The 22837-nt window shown below is 40.5% G+C and overlaps 4 protein-coding genes across 4 annotated transcripts in view; all 4 read right to left on the bottom strand.

The window, feature by feature from the left end:
* The window catches only part of LOC145433477 (uncharacterized), a 288213-nt gene that overhangs the window by 206646 nt on the left and 58730 nt on the right, over window positions 1–22837 (bottom strand). The gene's annotated exons all lie outside the window — the stretch shown is intronic.
* On the bottom strand, window positions 4707–5984 carry LOC145438587 (uncharacterized protein F54H12.2-like). The gene has a single exon (XM_080315927.1). It carries the CDS (start codon window positions 5982–5984, stop codon window positions 4707–4709), a length of 1278 nt encoding a protein of 425 aa, XP_080172053.1.
* LOC145438578 (uncharacterized) lies at window positions 8071–8592 on the bottom strand. The gene has a single exon (XM_080315915.1). It carries the CDS (start codon window positions 8590–8592, stop codon window positions 8071–8073), a length of 522 nt encoding a protein of 173 aa, XP_080172041.1.
* LOC145433084 (induced myeloid leukemia cell differentiation protein Mcl-1 homolog) lies at window positions 10428–14801 on the bottom strand. The gene is made up of 2 exons (XM_080310005.1): window positions 11034–14801; window positions 10428–10782 (listed from the first exon to the last, which is right to left on the bottom strand). Exons 1-2 carry the CDS (start codon window positions 11502–11504, stop codon window positions 10663–10665), a joined length of 591 nt encoding a protein of 196 aa, XP_080166131.1. The 5' UTR covers window positions 11505–14801; the 3' UTR covers window positions 10428–10662.

The following is a 22837-nucleotide window of genomic DNA, read 5'->3' as shown; positions in this document are numbered from 1 at the left end:
ATTGTGCTGGACTTACACATGGTATTCGTATACTGTACACATACAAACTTTTGTGTAAACAACTTTGGTGTTTCTGTTAATACTAGTTCTGTGTTGAATTACTTGATTATTATGATACATGAACAACCATTCAGACAATAAAGTTCTTGAGGTATCGAAACAGTTTGAAAGCACCACCAATCATTGTACAGGTTTGTAGCATGAGTGAATATCTTCGTGTAACATGAATATATTTCATATGGCTTTGGTAAGAAATGAGTTATGCAGGATAACCATACACAACCTACAAAAGTAAAACTTGTTGCGTTTGATTGTATACTTTGTATCGATGTCTTTGCGATGTTGAAAGACGGTTGTGTTTACATTTGCATTAAGCGGAGTAACTCAAGTAATAAAGTTTACTCGTTTGAAAATACCGAACAATGGATAACAGTATGAATATGAGCGGTAATTATTTTTCGTGATATACAACCAATCTTCCAAGCATAACTTATCAAAAATTTATCATGTCATAGTCGGCTGTTACGAATTCGACACAAATGTACTTCGATTATTACGATGATGGAAATTACGTTCAAGGGAGTATTTCGAAGTAGTATATTCAACAATTACCAAATAACAAAAAATATCAAACTGTGCATACAACTCGGTTAGGTAAACGATACAGTTACAAGTCGGATGTAAGCTTGATTTACAGATTACAGTCTGCTGATGTAAAGCTCGACCACTCCAGTGTGTTTATTGCAAAGTATTTGACACAAACAAAATATTGAACGAAGGTCCACTACACTTGGTTTCATTACAAGGTGAGTGAAAATTGTTTTCTGTTGGTCAGGTATGATTTGCATTTAGAAAAACGATCTACACCGATTAAGCGACGCTGTTTCATATCTGATGAGTGAGTGAAATTTCCTTATGGTTTGATTTAGCGAGTTAATTATCGGTGATTCAATCAGATACAAGTAAGATCTTTAGTGACAGAGTATTGTGATGACATTTACTTTAGCGAATGACAACGGAAAAATTTTCGATTACATTGTCGGTGTATGTGTTACACAAATAATTCTAGTACACCTAACCATAGGGTACATTTGGCAAACATCGTACAAAGTGTTTCTTTGTGTTGGTAACGACTTTCAGCGGTTTGGTTTCATGTCGGGAATTATTATTTGAGGGTTCAAAAAACAATTTCAATCAATGCTACAAATGAACAACAATGCAAAACACGTTTAGTGAATTACAGTGTAGCAAGTACTTCCTTAATATTACGATTGTTGTGCACTAGACATTTCTAGTTGAATTGAATGCGTCGAGCAAACATATTCAATTTACTTTTGTAATGATCAAAGTCTTGCAACCTCGTGATATTTTACATTTAGCACGGTCTATAGAAAGTGTGAACGGAGTTGAGTATTAATCGTGTACTTGGGATAGTGCTTTGATATCAAAGATATATTTTCACACTGTGTAATGTTTCGATTCTCTGTTGTGAATACCTCCAGTAACGACATTGATGTTAAATCCTCACTCTTGGTCATTGTAAGCGAATCCTAAACATCGCAACAGTCGGTATGGAAATCGAACGCATGCATACTTTTAGATAGGCGACACTAACAAGTTTATTACATCCGTGAAATACTCTGAAACGTCGATTCGTGATTGTGTTAGCTATATTCATCTTCTATATCTGTGGACACAAAGAATTCTTAACTTTGGTTACAGCTCATTCGTAACGAATTGTTGCGTGCAATCTAGAAAAGCACAAGTCGAAGACGAATGATTTGATTTCAATAAACTAAAAAAAAATCCTTTTGTTTTGATGTTGGATTTAATACAATTTGTATGACTATACCGAATCCGAAAGTGCAATGTTACTTTAGTAGAAAAATTGGGTGACTCGCATTTTGATATTGATAGATGTGTAGAGTAATATGACTAGTTTATAAAATCTCGGTAATGTTTTTTTGTCATGTCTGTGATCAACAAATATGTGATCAAGTCTTACCATTCGATATTAACTTTCGCAGTCGGTGTAATTTGTTGAAGTAACAATACCGACGAGTTCAATAATATTCTCCATCGATGCATTCGAATAATCCGTTAGCTGCAAGCGGATTTAAAACTTGATGCTGTTTCGCGGTTAACTCAAGTCAGTGGTCGTGTTTGTGTTGATTTCAGGAATGATCATGACGAGTTGCTTGGGTAGATTAGTTAATGTGGTTGTAACTACGACCGTACAGAGTTGCTGACACCCCAATATCTTTTACGCTGTAATATACGGATTTAATTGTGATAAATTAATTCTCAGTTATTGTTCGGACATTCAAATCTCGTATACTCAAAATATAATATGTCCAAGTCAAATCGTATATGTACCGATTAGTAAATACTTTGTCTTACAGAATAGTAACGACCTTTACAGTCGAATAAAAACGACCGATAATACGAATACATTCAGGATGAATTAAAGTTTGTGAGTTGTAGTGATATAATCAAGTAAGTGAAAACTAGATTTTTAACAATTGTTAATGTTGTGAAGAATTCTTTTGAGTATGGTAAGATGTTAAAATATCTCTTTGACAAACGGAAAGCGGGATCGCGAATAGAGTTGCAATGTTTCATTACTTGTTTCAAATCAATGAGCATATAATATCGAAATGGGACTGCGGGAAAGTTGGTAGTCATGTTTGTCAATCTATTTCAATTCAGACTATGTCAAAGTCCAAATATTTCATTTTGGATTATTTGGATTTACCTTTAGTACATCCGCGAATGGATTCCGACACCGTACTATAATTAGATCGCTATGTCTGATGCATTATCGCGTCACCGACGTAGGATTTTACAATTATTTCACACCTTTTTTGAATAAGCGTCAACTTCACAGAGGATTAGGGTTGGGGCAGAAATAAGTGAAAATTTGTCGGTATTCGAATCACCGTCTACGCCGGCTCTGTTATTCGTTACTTATTAAATTTTACCAGTGAAATCCGGTTCTGTGACAAACTAAGTACCAAAATAGTATCTTGCGAGTGATTGGAATGTATGTAACAGCAAGTCGCGAAAGATGGTTATGTCCGAGACAATATCTTGTCAGCGATCGCGGGGTTTGCAACCTATTTCACACCTTTTTGAAGTGTTAGTTTGTGGACGCGGCTATTGTTGGTATCACCGTCTACGCAGGTTATGTGACAAACTTATTACCAAAATATTACTTGTGCGTGATTCCTATCTTTGTAACATCAAACCACGAGAGATGACTATTCTGATGTGCAATCTTGTGAGTGGTCGTAGGAAATATTTCACACCTTTTTGGAGTGTTAGTATGTGAACGCGGCTATTGTTGGTATTCGAATCGTCGTCTACACCGGCTCTGTGGTAAACTAAATAGCAAAACATTACCATGCGACTGATTCGAAAATTGCGCTATCGCGGTGAAGTCACGACTGTGAACAGCAGACTATTCTGTAGGTGCGAAACAGCGGTATACAAGGTGCGAATAACCCGATCTGAAAGTACTATTCAGGTTACGTAGAAATCAATAGCGACGAAAGACTTAGAACACGATCGGTCATTTGTCACGACTAAACTACATCATATATAATAATTCACGATATACGCATTAACAAAGGTTCATTCAGCGAATCACCAGAGATCTGCGACCACAAGACACAATAGCCGCTTGCCACCCCCACCATAAGACGCAATAGCCGTATGCCACCTCCGCGATAAGACATAAGAGCCGCTTGCGACCGATCCCTATGCTGAAAAGGGTTACCGTGCGACCATAAGACACAATAGCCGCTCGCCACCACACCCATAAGACACAATAGCCGCTCACGACCCCCGCCATAAGACATAAAAGCCGCTCACCACCCCCGGTTTTCCAGCCGCTCACGACCCCCGCCATAAGAAATAAGAGCCGCTCACGACCCCCGCCATAAGACGCAATAGCCGCTCACCACCCCGCCATAAGGTATAAGGAGCCGCTCACCACCCCCGGTTTTCAGGCACCTCACCACCCCGCCCATAAGAACCCCTGCCACCGGTTGAGCGATCATAATAACTACTAGCGAAGTCACTCAATACAAATTCCTGGTTCTTGCTAGATAATGGTAATATGTAGCCACTATCACCTAACCGAAAGCAAGTCGCTACTGCTGATTGAGATGATTGCTATAATGAACGTAGCGAATATCGCCCTTAAACGTACTAAGCAAACTTTGAAACTATTGATTTTATTCGCATATACATTTACACAATTTCATATTCTTGCTTCAGCTCCTTGACGAAGCGTCGCACGATCGAATCATTCTTGCGATGATCTTCACCGAAGGAATTTAAATAACGTTCCGTACTCCATCCGCGCGCCTTATGGACGATGAAGCTTAGGCAATGATGACCGCACGCTCTGGAACGTTTGTGCTGCAGACGCTTTATAGAGCAGGTATAATTTTCTGGTTCTATAAAGCAGGCAATCTCGTATTTCAGTGGCATTAAGCCAAAACTATCGTGAAAATGTGTCTCATCCTCATCCGCGTAAATGCATATCCAGTGACTTCCGATTTTTCGAGCTTCGTCATAATTGATCACGATAGCATAAGGAGGAGGGGGTCGCCTCGGCAGTCGATCGATAGGAAATGTGCCAAGGAAAATATGTTTTGTTGACTCGCAGCACCACAATATTTGGTCTATTTCATCCCCGTTCATAGCACGGTCACTTTACGACTGCTACTGATTTGCAATAGCTTTTGGAATTCCATGAAACAGAGCAAAGTAGTTTCCGCTATTAGCCCGCCAGTGGGAAATGTGATCCGTAAACTTAAGGTACCACTCTTTTGTAAGTCAAAGCAATCATCCAAATCATCAGGGCGCAAATTATAAACCAGTAGACAGAAACCACTAGCGAACTCTTCAGGCGTTAGGAGTCCTCTGTTTCTCTTCATTGCGCCCGTACCCTCAATCAGGTTATGGTAAAGCTCCGTGTAATGACCCTTATCGAAATCTAGCTCATAACCTCCCTCCGGAATCAGAAATCCGTTCAGTTTCAGTTCGAGTCGTTGCATATTATTGTGTATGAAATTATAAGGATTTTTCGTAACATCTCCTTGAAAGGCTTTCGTAGCTACCATTCCGATGATTAGACGAGAAGGTAGAGTCCCGCTATATAGATTCCCGATATCTATCTGCGTCGTAGCAGCCGCAAATGTTCGGGTGATCAACTTCATGTCGATATACGGATATTTCGCTAGGGCATTCACCATCATCGCTGTCTTCACATCGTCGCTCACTCGTACGCTACATAACTGTAATTCCTTTTTCGTTAAGGTGAATTGGCCGGTAGCATCTCCCATCATGAAAAAGCTTTTCGGATTCAAGGTAAGCTCAAACTCGAGAGGCACGTCATGTAGGATGTAGCGGTCTTGCAGACATAGTCCGTGATGGATTTTTGCACGTATTTCCACCACGTTATCATCCTTATAGGCTTTACTCCTGTTGTAATATCCTTTGTTAGCCGAGGCGTTAGTTCCACCGATCGTATCCATTTCTCCTAAAGTATCTTTTCTCCATCCTGAGGCCCTCAGTGTGGTACTTTGCACGTCAAGCGGAGCGAATAAATTGTGCAGATAGGACGAATAACACTGTACTTTTATATCTTGTTTCAAAGTTTCGTTAGCGACTTTAATTTGTAGTTGAGAAATCAAGGAATCCAAGATATTATTTACAACACCAACATCATCGTCGGCGCCAATTGCTTCGCCACCTTTCTTTAATTGTAAATGAAATAAGAAATAGCTCTCGCTCAAATCGATAAAGTCTTCTGAGCCCTCAAAGCGGAATGTTATCACACTAGAGTTGTTCGAAATCGGCGCTATCTTGATGATTCTTTTCTTTTCAACGCTAGTCTGTGTCGCGGGAATGTGAAATAAATCCAATGAGGGATGTACCCCCTCTGGGGACTGTACATGAATTAACTCCGCCATCTATCAAGTCTCAAGTAACAAATGATGCTTATCGTCGTGTAATATATATTTAATCGAAAATATCTTTGCGACGTCTCTTTTTCGTGATCTTACGGCCCCGTCTTGGTATTTTTCTTTTTCTCAGTAAAGAATCGAGAGCGTTCCCAGCGGCTTCTTTGCCGCGTATTTTAAGACTATCACCGACATTCTCTCCATTAAGAACATCAGAGGCTACTTGCGCACCGGTATGTAGTAGACGCTTCCCGAGTGATTTTGCACCTTTCGAAATTAGGGGCATAACGCTTCTTCCGAACGAACGAAATAAGTTACCAAGTCCATGACCTCTCTGCACTTTACCCCGAAAAAAATTGATATCACCACCGCTCTGTTGGTGATAATAGTTTCTGAACGCCTCCCGATCACAGCAATAATGACTCCTCATGATGTCTCAAAGCAAGTGTGAGATGAAGAGGCGCGTTCCCAAACTTTATAGCTTCGCCTTTATCATCGCGAAGCATAACGCGTATCTCGCTTACTCGCTCCGTATTCAGAGGAAAGAAATATATTTTTTTGAATAGCATATGCTGATATTCATCTATTCCTGTCGTAACGCGGATATTGCGTAGTAGAGGCGCACTCGTATCACCTACAATTTGAGGTGTGATGACATCCGTATAAACTAAAACGTTGGTCACGGACACAGGTTCCCCTTGAAAGTGAATTTTTCTTCGTCTATGTAATCCACCATCTAGCTCTACCTCCGAATGAGCGCCTCCTCTGAGAACGGGGTTTCTATTATCCATGAAAAGTGTCGGACCGCTGGAACTCTTGTAGGGTCCCGCTATCAAGACCGGACCAGAACCATCTACCCAAATAAATCGTGCTTTTTTCTGATCGTGATTGATACGCTTCATCAAACTAATTTTATCATGATAATCACCAGCCGGGAAATAATAAAAATTATTATCGCCTTCCGCATCATTCACGTACCATAATAAGCCGTCGTAAGGCTCGAACGTGGGCTGAAAATTATTTTTAAAAGACAACTCGGCAAGCCCTATCTCCCATTCACCAGAATCTATCGGTTTCGCGAGATCGATAGTAAAATCAGACTCGTGTGACGTAATATGAATATATTTCATAATGCAACTCCCCGTCTACGAAAATGCAATACAACACTCGAAGGAGAACTTCGAAAGGGTATTTTCTGTCCCTTCTCATCAAGTAGCGATATTTCGACGCGTTCTAGCCTATTTATATTAACAGGGAAATAAAAAGGCTTCGTGTAATATTTCGAAAATGATTTACGATCGTTTACCTGAACGACGCGTAACAACGGTAAGAGCCTACCGCTATCTTCTTGTGGCTCAATGATATTACAATGAACATAAACGAAATCGATAGTCGGATCATGTCGCATGCGAAAGTTCAAATGAATGATACCCTCGGTGAAAAAATAATTCCACAATGTACAATTAGTATTCGGGAAATGAAACGCCAATAACTCCTCCCTCGTTTCCTTATACATAAGAGCACCGTACAATTCTCCGCGGCGTAGCAAGCTACTATGCCCTATGTCCGTCTCTGGTCGCAATTTGTCGGTTACCTCGTTATGAGGTATAGAGATAGACATACTATGATTTTCAGGGAAACATGTTACTTTTGCATCAGGATTGTCTCTTTCCAACGATCTATACATGTCATATAACGAGTCGTATTCTCCCAATTTAAAATTAAAGTTTCTTGCTCTCTTTTGCGATCTGATCCCATACCTATTCTTCGTGATCCTATACTGTTTTTGATAATCCGTAGGGAAGGAGATCTCAGCCAGAGAAACTTCTGTATCTTCCACGTTTTTCGGGACGTCCAATTCAACGCAATAACTCGCTGTTGTATTATCAGGAAAGTTATCCATGGAAGCGTTCGAAAATAGCGTGACGTAGCTCATATTTTGAGCTTGGGATTCGGAAGCATATAACCAACGCAAGAGGAGAGGAGAGATATCCAAAGCTCTTTGTTCCCATTCGAAATGGTAAGATTATAGAGAGAGAACGATACGATGACCAGTATGATTACTAGTTGCGCCAAAAACTGATAAAGGTTCCGACTAGACGATATCCTTCTTATCGACCCAGCTGTCGAATCCACTTCCATATCCCAACCAGCGCACTAAATACTGTTCTCGTCCCGCGCGTTTACGCCTTCTTATAATCTTCTCGACACGCCAAGTTTGCGGTTCTTTTACGCGTTGGAGCTCCTCTCTATAAAATCTACCCTGTATGACTTCACCACCGTAATCACGTAAGCCATACATTGGGGGATCTCCCTTTTGGGCGTCTGCGATATAGAAAATTTCCCGTTGCCAGTTGGGTAGGCTGCTTTTCTCAAAAAGATTTCGAATTTTCGATATACGGACGGGTACTCCTACAGCGAGGTCGGGTTGTTTAGCTTCTTGAAACCCGTAAAGTCTTCTCCAAACCGATTCCTGATTAGACGAATTCACTTGGTTTGGGGCCATGGCAATGCTATGATGGTACGTCCTGTTGTAGGAGTAAGTAAAGTCATCGAGAGCGCTCACGTAATTCCTCGTGTTATTTTTTGTGAAAAATCGATACATGATCGCCTTCATACTACGAATCACTCTTTCAACGACAGAGGATTTTAATTCGCTCCTCGTATAGAAATATCTAACTTTGTTCTCCTTTAGATAGTTCTGGAAAGCGCGATTGGTATATTCGCTACCTTGATCGGTTTGTAACACTAACGGTACGCGTTCACGAAACACACGTTTGAAAGCAGAAATCATACTTGAAGCAGTTTTATTTTTAATCGCTATCATCCAAAGGTATTTGCTAAAAATATCAATCACGACCACCACATAACGAAAACCGCTATTGTACTTTGAAATAGATTGCAGATCCATCAAATCGCTCTGAAACTGAGCATTGATACCGGAGACCACTACACGTTCACGCCTAAATTTCTTACGTAACGGAAAATGAAAAGTATAAGTATCTTGTCCTTTAAGCCATTCTTTTTCCTTTTGCAAATAGGCGCCCCTATACGATTTGGGCTGTTTCGGATCAAAATAGTCTACGTCTCCCATTCTTTCCCGTATATACGGGGATTAGGCTTACGCTGTCTCTTATAAAGCCAGGGAAACGAAGGTTGTGGAATCCGGCGCGGGCGTTTCTTTTGCGGGCGCTTTTCTTTCGCTACGGGGCTCGCGAGCCCCGTGTGTGCGGCGGGAGGGCGGGCGGTCGCTGCGTCTACGTCTTTTCTCAAGTTTCTCAGTTGAGCAATACCATGCCTATACAGAGCTAGTTTCTCGGAAGCATTCAATGGAGAGCTTTTAATTTTCGATATATGTTTATCAAATTTCTTTTCCCATTCGTCCTTGCTTCGAAATGCGGGGAATTGTAGTTCACGCATTCTTCCCGAAAAGTTTACCCAACAGACTCCCGATGACGGGGATTGCAGCGCCTAATATAGCTAAACAGACTGGTTAGAAAAAAGTTGCTATTTTATCATATCATTTTATACCTGAGAGGAATCCACCCTTTTGTAGCACCCTCCGTTGACCTCTGCGAGTTTTTTGCGCCAGCAATTGTCTGATATCGGATTTGTGTTTTCCAAGCCTCAACTTTCTAGACGGGGAGATACGTACTGTCCCCGAAGCCAAGTTATGAACGCACTGGCAAACGCAACTTAAAAATTGATTGTTCGATAAAAGTTCTTTTCGCTGTTCCCCTTTAGCGTTTTTCAAAAGTTTTAATTTAACGTGATAGTCGCTCAATCGTTTTCGAGATATGTTACTTCCCCTCTTCGACATGTTGAATGCCCTAAAATCTGCAGCGCGAGCTTTATTTATTCTTGATATACCGTCAACTTTTGATGTGGGAATATTTTGCTGCGAAGACGATAATTTTCGTCTGTCTCTTGCGTCAAGTCAACCAGTATGTACGAGAACGGTTTTCGAGTTGCCTTTTTATAAGCCTCCGTAAGGAATCCGGCTTTATCCGGGAACATTTGACGTGAAAGAAAACTGATTTGACTCGCATCACGGGGATTTTTAAATATCACGATATAGCTCGCGCTCAAGGTCATATCCCGAAAGCCTTGACCCCTATAGAATAAATTTTGACATATGAACACGACACTGATCTTTGCGTGATGGCTGTATCGAGTGAATAGATCTCTGGCCTCTTTCGCTTCCGTCATCATGTCGTCGATCACCAAGAGAACGTGCCTATTTCCTTTCTGTAACTTTTTGAGCTCGGAGAGCCCTTGCGAAAATTCTACCCCTTTCATTTTATCGTACAACGCCTGATAATTATTATACAGCCATACAATTTTTTCAGGAGCCGGTCTAATCATCTTCTCTGCGTTCTTCACCAACTCATAAGTAAAATAACTCTTCCCGCTACTGCTCGGACCAGCTACGATCATCCGAAACGGAGCATGCAATGTACGTATTCGATCCATTTATTACAGAGATAAAGGCAATGTATGAATTCCATCATTAAGCACAATCCTTTTATAATAACCATAACTCAAAGCACTTCGATATTGCTTATACGTAAACATATAGCAACGAAAGGCGCTATGACGCCATCAGTGATCGAACTATTTTTGAAGAATGCCATGGAAATCTTTGAAAGTTTTGTTGGACGTTTTTTGAAGCCCTTTCGAGCTGTACTTATCGCTGTCGTGTTAATGCCATTGCAATAGACATCAGTCCAATTCCAGCAAACATGAGACTCTTCCAAACTTTATTGTTACCGAATGTTGTGTTATCGAAATATCCTACAAAACTGTCCTGAAACAATAATAAAAATGTTAGCCTTCCAAATCTTACAGAAAGTTAGCGTAGCCTACTTGTTAGGTAATTCGAAGTTCGCTGCGCTTGGAAAGTAAATTACAGTGCTTTGTGGGAAAAGTTGAGAACAAAATTATAAGGTGGAATCTAAGGTTCCCTATCGAGGGATGATAAGGGTTCTGGGGATCGTAGTACCTCGAGCTATAGATAATAATTCCTAAATCCTTAGTAAGGCTTGTAAAATCGCTTACCCATCCTCCGTTTTGCGCTATCCACTTTCGTCTTCTACTACCAATGTAATTCCCAACTGTCTGTATGATACCTTCTATATGATCACCGCGATGTTCATCCTCCTTATTCCGAGCAAGAATGCTAGCGACCACAAAAAGGGAGACAATCCTGCCCCAATTTTCTTGGGCATCTTTGAAAATTCCATCAGCTATCATCAGGAACATTCGCTCGTCGGGTGAATATTCTTCATATTTTTCATTGACTTCTACATCACTATAGCGAAGACGTTTGGAGAGCGCGTTTACGATAGTTCGGTGTCGCTCAAACATTTCATCCCCAACTCGCCGTAAGGTTCTCTCTGCTTTCGTATTTGCCTTAACGCATGAGCCGTCGAGTTCGTACATGATATAATTCCTCGCCAAGGAATATGCTCCGGATGTAATTTCATCCTTTTCTTCAGTGAGCGAAGGTGATGCTCGTGATAATTCCATGGTTTGAGGATAATAGCGAGTCAGAGTTCATTTCAATAGCGTCTTAGGGACTTTAAAAATGAGTTGCTCGCCGCAACTTACAATTTATCGAGCATACGACATGAGTAAAGCGAGAATTCGTAGGCGAACATCGATCTTTATAGCGTCTAAGTTCTATTCCAGGGGTATATGTACTATCCGAAAGTGACGAAGTTCTATATGATACATTGTATATGCGCTATCCAATAGCTCATAAGTACTATGATCATCGAGGCATAAGCAGCTTCGCAGAGCCTACCCTTAACAGGAAATTTGTGTATACATTTTATATGCAAAATCTATGCTATACTTCAGCGTATTCGGCTTTAATAGCTCCTAACATTATAGTAGCACCGCCGCAGCTTACATTATAACGTTATTAGTCGCCACTGGCGTTTTACTATCGATTTAATTAGCCTTATTCTAGACATGCAAAAAATTATGCAGGTATTAGTATTAAGCTCTACTCAGTAAACTGCGATCTGAAATAAGTCGTAGGGATGGTACTACAAAAAATAACTATACATCGTTTTGTATGGCCACATATTGTAGTGTTGCGACATAGAGCGGACGCGTCAGTGCAAGTTTTGAAAGCTGGAAAAGATACGCTCGTATTATTTGATTCGGATATTAATCCTGCGGAATCTCAAGTTATTCGTAGTCATTGGAAGGATAATTGCATCATAGATGTGCAGGAAAAAGAGATCTTTCGATTTGTGGGTGTCGTCAATATTCAGCGAAAATCCAGCCATATAATTGTGCGCGGGTCCCATTGTTGAAATTGAATTGATCAGCGTGACGTTATACATACTGCGCTGTATCGAAAGCATCAATGCCAGTTGGATATCGTCGAATGACTGTCTATAATGTTAATGACATACAAGAGTCCTAGTTATCTAAGCTGTGGATTTGCATAGCTGCTTGTGGATGCAAGAATGGAACTCGTGAAGCGACATCGAAACATCAATCTGGAGGATTTCAGCAAGTGAATCGATGCAATGACGCACAATGATATCATTGATATATTATACTCTTTTTCGAAATAAATGAACTCGTACACTATACAATGCTATTTCAATGAGACTGAGTAAGTGTCAGCTAAAGTATAAGACATAAGGTTCACACTGAATCGTTATATTACGGGAATCGATCCGACTTCTCGGAATCGTAATTAAATGAATGTATCGACAGATAAGTTAGTTCAAAAGTAAAACTAATCTCAGTAAAGTAAAACTAATTTCAGATACACTATAGTTTAATTTTTTAAAATTAATAATCCGCATCAAGATGTCGTTAAGTAAATCATTTTTAGGTATTAATCATCACCTCGTGATTGTACTCGTGGCATTCTTACTAACATTCTAATTATTGATAACACGTACCAGGAACGGATATGAGCTACGTGCCTTTTTCTGTGAGCAGTCGACGTTCTAATTTTCCGTGATACGACCTAGGGGACCTATCATTCGATCGGTACCAAGCACATATTTCAACGGTGCATAGCTCAATATCTGTATAAAGCATACTGATCATGAGAGTATATCAATTCGGATAGCAATGTCGAACATTGACCAAAGCGATTCGCTACCTAAGCGTAGTATGGATCCTACAAATTACGCTACATTCAACTGCGCTTGCACCGGTACCACAAGTAGCATAGAAATAAGCGAAGATGAAACTCGGATGGGTCCCATTGAACAGTACCAAGCTATGATAAATAACAGAGGGGAAAAGATTTATGAATGCTATGCGAAGCATAGAGATGTAACTGTCTCCCCGCTGAATGATCCAGTTTTCTATAACATGACACGGTATGCTCGTAGACTAAGCACATTCATGCGATGGCCGGATAATATAAATACCTCCGGAGCCGAGCTCGCAGACTGCGGATTGTTCTATTTGGGCTATAAGGATCATTTAAAGTGTTTCTCGTGCGGAGGGCTGTTTCAAAATTGGTTGCCGTGCGATGATCCCTGGTTCGAGCATGCAAAGTTTTATCCTGCGTGTCCTTTTCTCATCAAGCGGAAGGGGTTGCAATATATTCGTAATGTCTGTTATGCGACACCTAATATAAGAAGAGGCTCGACTAAATTTGATGGCGAGGTGGAATTGCGTGATGACTGTTGTACTTATGTTTGATATTTCTTTTCAAAGAATGAGTCTAGCAATCCGTGGAGATACTATTCTGGCCAAGGGGCCCTATAGAAAAGACTTGTATCTTTTTAATGACATCACAAAATTACGTATCGAAGCCTCGAATGGAGCAGAATTGACCTCGGATCAACTCTTTGTACATTCCACAAGCGGGGCCATTCAGAAATATCGAGCCACTCTGAAGCATGAAGGAGGTTTGGTCTTTACGTATACTCGCGACGGGATCGAGCATTATCAACCTCTGAATCCAGCTGATGAATTTGTCATCTATTCGCCCAGCGTAGTTGTTCCTAATCCCGACCTTCCGCTCGTATCGTATATACTACAAGCCAGTGATCGCTACATCAAACAAAACGGTCAGATCGAACGAAAGAACTCGGATCGAAGTGTCGGATGGCAGCAAAGCGGTGTACCTAGAAACATCAATCGATCTGGAGGATTTCAGCACGCGAATCAACGCAATAACGATCAACGATATCATTGATATGCTATTTTTTCGAAATAAAATGAACTGATACACTATACAATGCTATTTCAATGAGACTGAGTAAAGTGTTAGGAGACATTGCAGAATTCCCTGAAATAATTGACTAATTAATGATGACACAGGTGTTATAGTTTTACATTTATGTGTTATTACTCGAAAAAGGTGTTGTCTCGGAATTTAAGAGAGAATCGGCGGTTATATTCTCAAAACAGCTCAATACGGCTAGTTTGCTCAATAGCCTGGTGGTAAGCGACGTGAAATTATACCCAAACAAGCCAGGTTCGATTCTAGCTTAGGTAAGTTTTGATGTGGCAATGAGTGACATAGGTGCAGCAATCGACATCGCGCTGGCTGACGGGCTGCTGCGCGTCATATAGATGCGGCAATCAATGCAGTGATGATGTGGCAATGGATGATGTGGCACTATAGGCATGGTGCTTGATGATGTGGCGCAGATGACGTAGCAGATGATGTGGCAATAGGCTGATGTGGCAATGGGCATGCTATAGGTGCGGCAAGTAACGTGGCAATGGGTGTCCTGTAGGTGCGGCAATGGGCGGATGATGTGCCAATGTAGGCGTGGCAATTAAGGCGACGTGGCCTTCTGGGATTGGTGCGTAACAAACGATACCCATAACACTACTTCCATGGTACCTTTACAAGTGTTTGAGGTTTATCTTAGCTCTTCCTCGCCTTATGATCCACGTAACCGGTCTATTAAACAAGGCAAAAAGTTTCTAAATCTGCACGTCTGCAGGTAGGGATTCATAGAAAATCCATCTGTAAATGACCATTGTAGTCGAAAAACAAAATAAATACGACTGCAAACAATACCAACGTTGAGCTATCACTGTATCGCTATTCTCGCGGTTTGATCTCTAAAATGCCCATACGGAGTAACGGAGCGATTGAAGCGATGAGAAATAAGGTCCAAGAATTAAGATAAGTACGGTGATATTGCTAATAATGCCACCAGAACCGTAACTGCCGCACACGAACTTCCGAATGGAGCGGGCAAGTTTGAAGGAGCCCAGAATTATTTCGTGAATGGATATACATTATAGAGCATATTTTAAAACTTATAGAAGTTTTTCATTTTTATTTCACGCTTGGCGCGATTTAATATTGGAACATGACTAAATTATTGGGCCCCCACCACCCGAGATTCATAGCAATATACAGTTCAGCGTCGGACATTACGTCGCGACGGTAATAAATGTTCCGAAAAAAACGGAAGCGACAAAAGCTTGGTCGAAAAGGACCGTTCTTACTTAGGCGGTTCGAAAACTTTATGGACTCAATAATGGTTGGCAATTAATATTTTTGTCCAAGCATCCTGAATCCCATGGAGAGAAATTATTTTCCACTGAAAAAATACCAATTTCAAACCGTATTGTAGTTTAGTACATTTAAGCCATTTCAATATCCTTCGACTATATAGCAGACCGGAGGTCAAATAGCAAAATCCAACGAATCAATATTACCAAGTGACCGACCAGAATATGTTCAATTATTAATTGGGCGCCCTAAATTTTTCATGGCAACACCCCACTCGGCCATATCAGAAAATCTGAATTCATGTGCGTAGTGAAGATAACCGATTTATAGCACTGTATATGCAATTACTACCAATATTATTGTTCCAGTCAATCATAAGTTACGTAAGGTTTTCTCGTTTTACGCAATTAGGGACATCAACTCACGGAGTACGTATGATGGGAAATTTCGCTAACATGTATTGGCTAAAAGTATATTCAACGGGTGGCGTGGAGGGATCTATTCTGTTGCAATATGTTTAAGCTCAAACAGAACAACAAATACATGCAGACGTGTCTTATTATTCATGTAACAATATTTGGATGGATAGCAAAGATCAGCGACAGGAATCTGCGGCCATGCGTCCGTCTAAACGTTATTTAATACACGTGTAGTAACAGCTGCCAGCATACAATTCTGCGCAAGTGCGTACGTATACCATCCCACAGGTTGAAAAGCACTGGGATACGTGAAGAAGAAGAATATATTGTTTCATGCCATCTCTTTTTGTTATTTCTAGTCATTCTACGACTTTTGCTGATAATTACAATCGTTAAAATATCACAAGCCCAAATGTGCTCCTATCAGTCCACGTAAAACCGTATAATTATATAAAGCTTTCTATTATCCACTTGTTGGTATAGCTGTACAATAGGGCTGTTCAAAAATAACTTTTTTCCCCGATTCAAGCCGGTCACCTCTTAAATCGTCAGGTTGCAGTAGAAAACCTTGCTCACCAAATTTCACTCGATACTGTACAACAGTGGTTCTCAACCTTTTTTCCTCAAACGCCACGTTTCCAAAATCATCTAGCTCGAGCGCCCCCCCCCATATTGTAAGGAATGTAATAAAGACAGCGGGTAAGAGGGAGGGCCGTAACAGCACTTCGTCAGTCCCCCTAAAAACACGATTGTCTTGCGCACCCATAGCGTGATAAACCAAACTTCTGGGTCTTCGTGGCCAAGAACCCCCGTCCAGTTATTTCGATGGTCAGCAAAGTTTGTGTGGCCTGGTCACCCTAGGCGTCAAAATTTTCTATAATGCGTGGATGTATAGGTGGTAATAGCTTATATTTGTCGCTATAAACTTAATATTTATCAGCCCTCGTTATCACATTTACCAGTAGTGCCGAGTGAGCAGTTGTCTTGGAAAATTAAGGTCACGTAATTAATGACTAAACGTATTAGGTCGTGCCCGTAGGTACAATTACTTTGTTACATGTTGCTATTTTGTTACCTATTGTCCGCTATATAGTAAAAAGATATTGAAACGCATAAACGTAATAAATAGGCACACGATTCAAAATTGGTATTTCTTCAATGGCAAATAATTTTTCTTTGGTGGATGTTATTTGTCCTGTGGGGTGCAGATTGCGACGACATGATAATTCGGCACGAGCGATTTAAGCACCTATGGACAACTAGACTTATAGGCCTATACATCGACGTTTACGGTCAACATTACGGCAATTATCTTCGGCTAAGGTTTTCTCGCTGGCGATATTTAGTAAAACTTCTCGGTGTCCCATATGAACCGGAACTTCATATTTCTTCGAGCATCGTGGCGTGGAAATGACCGACGCCGAAGTGCCTATTTCTATTTTCTATATATTTTTTCGCGGTGGAGTCGTCAATACATGATGTGTTATTTATGTTCATTCACCGACACAATTTAGGGCACCCTTCGAGCTCATCCGATTTGAGGTTGCAGCCGTTTCGGACCTGATAAGAGGTCAAAGTCCAGTCGGTCTTTTCAGAACTTTAGTATTGGAAATATTTCGCGCATTAATCGCTCTCGAGGACCACTCGACTATAATAAACCATAATTCAGGGTCAAATCAAGGCTGTTATAACTTATAACACAAAATCGGGTACGGTGCCATACCCTTTGGCTCGAACCATCCCGAATTAACATCTGCAATACGGGGAAATTAATGGTATTGCATTTTGTTTTAGTGCTTTGTTTGACTAAGCAAGTCAACTGAGAATGGGATGCATCAATCTGCTCACATTGAATTTAGTACTGTACCCGCAGTTTTTAATTTTAACGTGAATGTATTCCAAACAAAGCAACTCATATTATATAACACTCATGTGAGGTTATGGACCACAACACTAGATAAGTAACAAGTAACTCCCACACCTTGCTTTCAGTCGACATCGCCAATCCAAAGTACCAGCATTGCCTTGAAACCTTCAAACAGTTGGGTAGCATGACGTGAAAAAGGTATTGTTTTGCCTTACCTTACCGGGAGTGGCCTCAAATCAGACTCAATAATTTCTCATGCTTGTACTCTGTACTGGTCTGATAGTAGGCCTACCATAAATCAGCGGTTCTCAAACATTTTTAAAACTCGCCCCTCTTGATGACAGTGAAAAATTCCGCACCAACCTTATCTTCACACACGAAAAAAAATAATAAAAAGAACAACCAGAATGTTCGCAATTCCAACGCATAGTTTATGGAATTGACAGTTGTGACTGTTTCGAGACGTCTCAAATATGAAATTAGGACTATTTACAAAACAATAATTATGAGATGGTAATGAATTGCGTACAGCGCAAAAAATTTTTCAGTAGAATATTTTGTCAGAAATAATCATATACAGGTAGCACGTAGCATATGAATATTTTTGCAATATTGGTGTCAAATCCCTTCTATACCCCACTTGGGTTTCGCTTAAACCTACCCGACCACAAGCTAATCAACAACCAACGGCGTGTACCGCATGCCATTCGAACTTGGCACTTTCGGCAAGAGTAAATCAATTGAGTACTTTTGGGCTGTTATAAAATACGCTTCTTAAAAGTGGCTTTCTACAAAATGCGTCTAAATTGAGTACTCTCGGAGTTACATCCCCTTCGATTTAAATCCTTCTTACTTCGATTCAAAAGGCATATTATACATGGCATATGACATAATTTTATAAGGCAATATCTTATTTCTCCATCACTTTGTGCCTTTCTACGCACTATGCACAAATGCTTGACAGACATACCATAGAAGCTTCACCTTACAGCTACATCAATTCAGCTAGGTATCAGTCAAAATCTGGCATCGGTGCATGGATGGTACGACGCCATTGCAGCAGGTAATATAGCAATATAATTAGAATTACCGCCGTTGTTTAAACTTGAAATTTTCAGCACAAATTAAACTCCTCCTGAGTTCAAGAAACATCTTTTCTCTCACGCATCCTCGGTCATGGCATCACCCATCACATACATCACGAGCAATATCATAATATTATCTTGTATTACGATGGGCGAGGACATTGAACAGTATGGTCCCGTGATGACATGCGTAAATGTTAAATGCCTCTTCTATCACTTCCGACTGAACCTATTGGCACACATTTCAACCAGAGGTCTCAAACTCAAATGTGCTCACGGGTCAATTTCTCACTACCGCAGAAACAGTAATATGGGTATTCAATGTATTTACAAGTAGTCATTTTTTGACGGGACCTTGCAGACTGACATCACGCCCGGCACGAAGAAATAACAATTTTTAGATATTTAAGTAAAATTGTTGCTGTACTTGGCATAGTTTGTCAAAATAATTTGTTGTAGACAGAATGTGGGAGAAGAAATATATCAGGGCATCGTAAAAGCTGTCGCGTTTCCATATCAGTTCCATAGTTTGTTGCATCAGTGGTTGTACCAAGTCGTGGCGTTCCGTGTCACAAAAGCCCTTCTCTGGTTGTATCTTTTGACGCGACTCCACTCGAGTCACTTTTATTTTATCGCCCATTGAGTCCGAGTTCGAGTAATTCTACGGAAGGTCGCGCCCAAGTACAGATCAAAATTTTCAGTACGAATCATCAGCGGGTCATGTTTAACCATCATAAAGAAGTAATGTCACATGATAAGTAATCGTCTACTACGTAGTAACTTTAGAAAGTGGTGTAATAGTGAAGTTTGACGAGCAGATTCTAGATTCTGGAGTAGTCTTAAAGCGGATTTTAAGTTAACAAATTAAAGAAAAAAAACATTGGTGGTTAAATATCGTCGAATACTTCGAAATCTAAAATGACGTCGTGGGCCGCACAAAATGGTCCCACGGGCAGCGTGTTTGAGACCTCTGATTTAAACGACTCTGCAAATCGACAAATAAGATACACACTAACGAAAATGTCGCCAATCAAAGAAGGGACATCTTCTTTGATATCTCAAATAAGTGTAGGGAAAACGTCAACTTGCGGGATAAGAGTGTGCGATATTAGAGGCTTCTCTTGATAGGCGACTGCCTGAATTATGCAGTTCAAAACAAAAAAATCGGCCATCCCATCAAGAACACTACGCAAGCCCTCGTAACATTACATTACTTATCAAACTCACAAAACTCAAAAGCTACTTTAATTAAGTACCGAAGCTCATTAAATACACAATGGATACCGCACCGGCGTCAAGAATTAACAGCGAGATACGCGGTCTTATCTAACACGCTCGCTAATAACCTTTCCTGTAAGAAACGGAGCGTTAATCGAACTTCACCCCTATCCATTTCCGCTGTCATATAATTGCATTATATGCGCTAAAAACGCACGCCGAAAATGCTCGATTTTCGGCATACCGCGCAGTACTTACAGCGCTCGCAGCCGGCTACGCCTAAGACACAGACAACTCGCTTAAAAGGACAGACCGAGCGTGACAAAAGTACCTAAATTAGAGGCCGCGCGTCTTATCTTCCATGCCTGCATACCATCGTAAGCCGTGCGCGACGCGTTAGGACTTTACGATTTTCGAGTCCAATGACGACGCCTGCACGCTCCGGTGTCTTCGGAATTCCTACGTCATGCTGCGAAAGGTATGTGGATCAGATTTTATCAACGGACGGATGTAATCGGAAAAGATGGGTAGGCTTACCGAGTGCTTGTTAATTTTGAAATTTCGATGTGATAAAAGCCTTTCGGCAGCCTGTCTGTATAGCTAGCCGAGTAGGGCGATGTGTCGCATAACGACGAGTAAATGAGTCAACTACAAATATACCCTGTTCTAGTATGATATGTTGTCATGATTTCATAACATGCTTATATAAGTAGAGATGGGTACAATGCTTCGAGTACTCGGATCAGAATCGAGTGTGCACTGTGCATCCCTTTTATTTACGTGCTTTACATGCTTTACATGCTTTAGTTATGTCATGATTACAAGAGTACTCCAAGTCGTTTCGACACCCTGCTATCTTTTCATTTTATCGCGATCGTATGGCGTATTGAATTGATAAAAATGTTGATAAATGATGTAGATCAGTAGTGAGATGGTTTTATAAGCCTCTTTCCACTAAGTTTTATTATGAACGAGAATTGTAGTTTCGATACTATTTTCCGAACTTGGAAGCCCTAAAACCTCGATTGTTGTATGACAAAATTCGATTCATATAGTGCAGAGCTGCGCTCGTCAGCGGAAATGATTTTTTTAAGTGGTGGTCAACCCACAACGGTATCAGAGAGTGCAATGAAATATCCATGGACGAAATAATGCCAACATATCATTACGAGGTGTAAAACTGGACATATTTTCTTTGTGGTCACATAAAAGGTACAGAATTGAACTTTTCAGATCCCGTGACCGAAATTGGATATAACACCCCTTATTTACAAAATATTAAATCACAAGATGCTGAAGACTCGGGTTTTTGCCGCACTGCTGATCGAGGCTACGAGACTAGCTAGCCTGATAGAATATCGTCCTATACATTCTTGAAATTGTCCGGTTTTGTTATGTCAGGTAGAGGTCTAGCACAGCGCCAAAAAAGCTTATCAAATGCCATTGGGTAGCAGATATACTCAGACGAGATCGTAAATATTCAATAACTGTGAGTTATTACGTAGTTTTACGTAGAATGCTATACAAGTATGTGACATCATGTACCAGCTAGACTACTACAGTGACGCTCCGCGTTGGTAATCAAGTCCTTCCGAATGTTTCTATGATGCAATATGCAGCAATGCCCGAAACCTATTAGCCAACTCTATCGCAGCGCTAGCAATGCTACGTGTAAACAACCCTCAGATATTAACGTTTATGGATTACTTCCCCTTTCATTTCGAACGTTTTAGATGTGAAATCACTTACTTGTGATGTCGTCGAGTTGAAAATAGCACATCCATGGCTTTACCAAGCCGCGGCGTTCCAAGTCACTAGTCCATCTCTGATTTCAACGTTTGAACCCTCAACATCGAGCCATTTTCATTTTTGTCATCCCGTTAGTCCGAGTTCATGTAATTCTACGAAAGATCGCGAATAAGCCGAAATCACAATTTTCAGTCATGAATCATCAACGGGTCGTATTTTATTATAATGAACAGGTAATGTGACGTGATAGTAGATCTTTCACCGCCTGGTAGCTTTTTAAACTTGGAGTGTTGCGATATTGAAGTTTCGTGAGTATTGTAGAGTAGTTTTGGAGTGAAGTGAATGTGGCAGTCACATATTGTCGAATACTTGAAAATCCAAAATACCGACGCAGGCTTCACAAAATATTCTCGCGTGCCGCTTGTTAGAGACCTCTGCCTAATTTTTAGGTATTTATTCCTCCTGAATGTAAATCTTACAAGGATGATAACAATTTATTAATTGTAAAACATAGCGAATAAATCTTTATGGTATTGAGAGCTACTTGACCGGTGACTAGGTCATGTTACCTTTTAAACATCATTTCTTCCTTCGTGTGTATGTATAGCACACTCGTTTGCGTTAAAGCTTATATTGCATATGTAACGTGGGGCGACATACCTTTATCAATCAATCGAAATGCCGTAAACAGGCACCACAACATTGGCTATTACATTTTGATCTAATTTATACAGCCGTATAAATATTAACAGGTTTATGCATATATTTTTGCCGTTGCGATTATTACGGGTGTATCACATAGAGAATAGGAGAGGAATGTTGCGTTTAATGCCAGTATGGAGACCAGTATCGCTGTGTCCCATGCGGTCACCTGGCCATGCGCGCCTCATTCCGAGTTAAACACGGACGTCAGGTGCGTCACTATGGAAATACCCCGTAAAAAGTTCTTTAGTCCCACAAAACGAAATAAGTATTATTTTCGTTTCAGGGCTCTATTTGCGATGACTACTGCTTACTTTGCTGTTGTCAGCCTTGTACAATGTGTCAGCTAGATCGGG

The sequence above is a fragment of the Botryllus schlosseri genome, chromosome 1 (assembly GCF_051294905.1).
Source record: "Botryllus schlosseri isolate E-star chromosome 1, Bs_hap1, whole genome shotgun sequence".
Classification (NCBI taxonomy): domain Eukaryota; kingdom Metazoa; phylum Chordata; class Ascidiacea; order Stolidobranchia; family Styelidae; genus Botryllus; species Botryllus schlosseri.
This window is presented reverse-complemented; position numbering and strand designations above follow the sequence as displayed.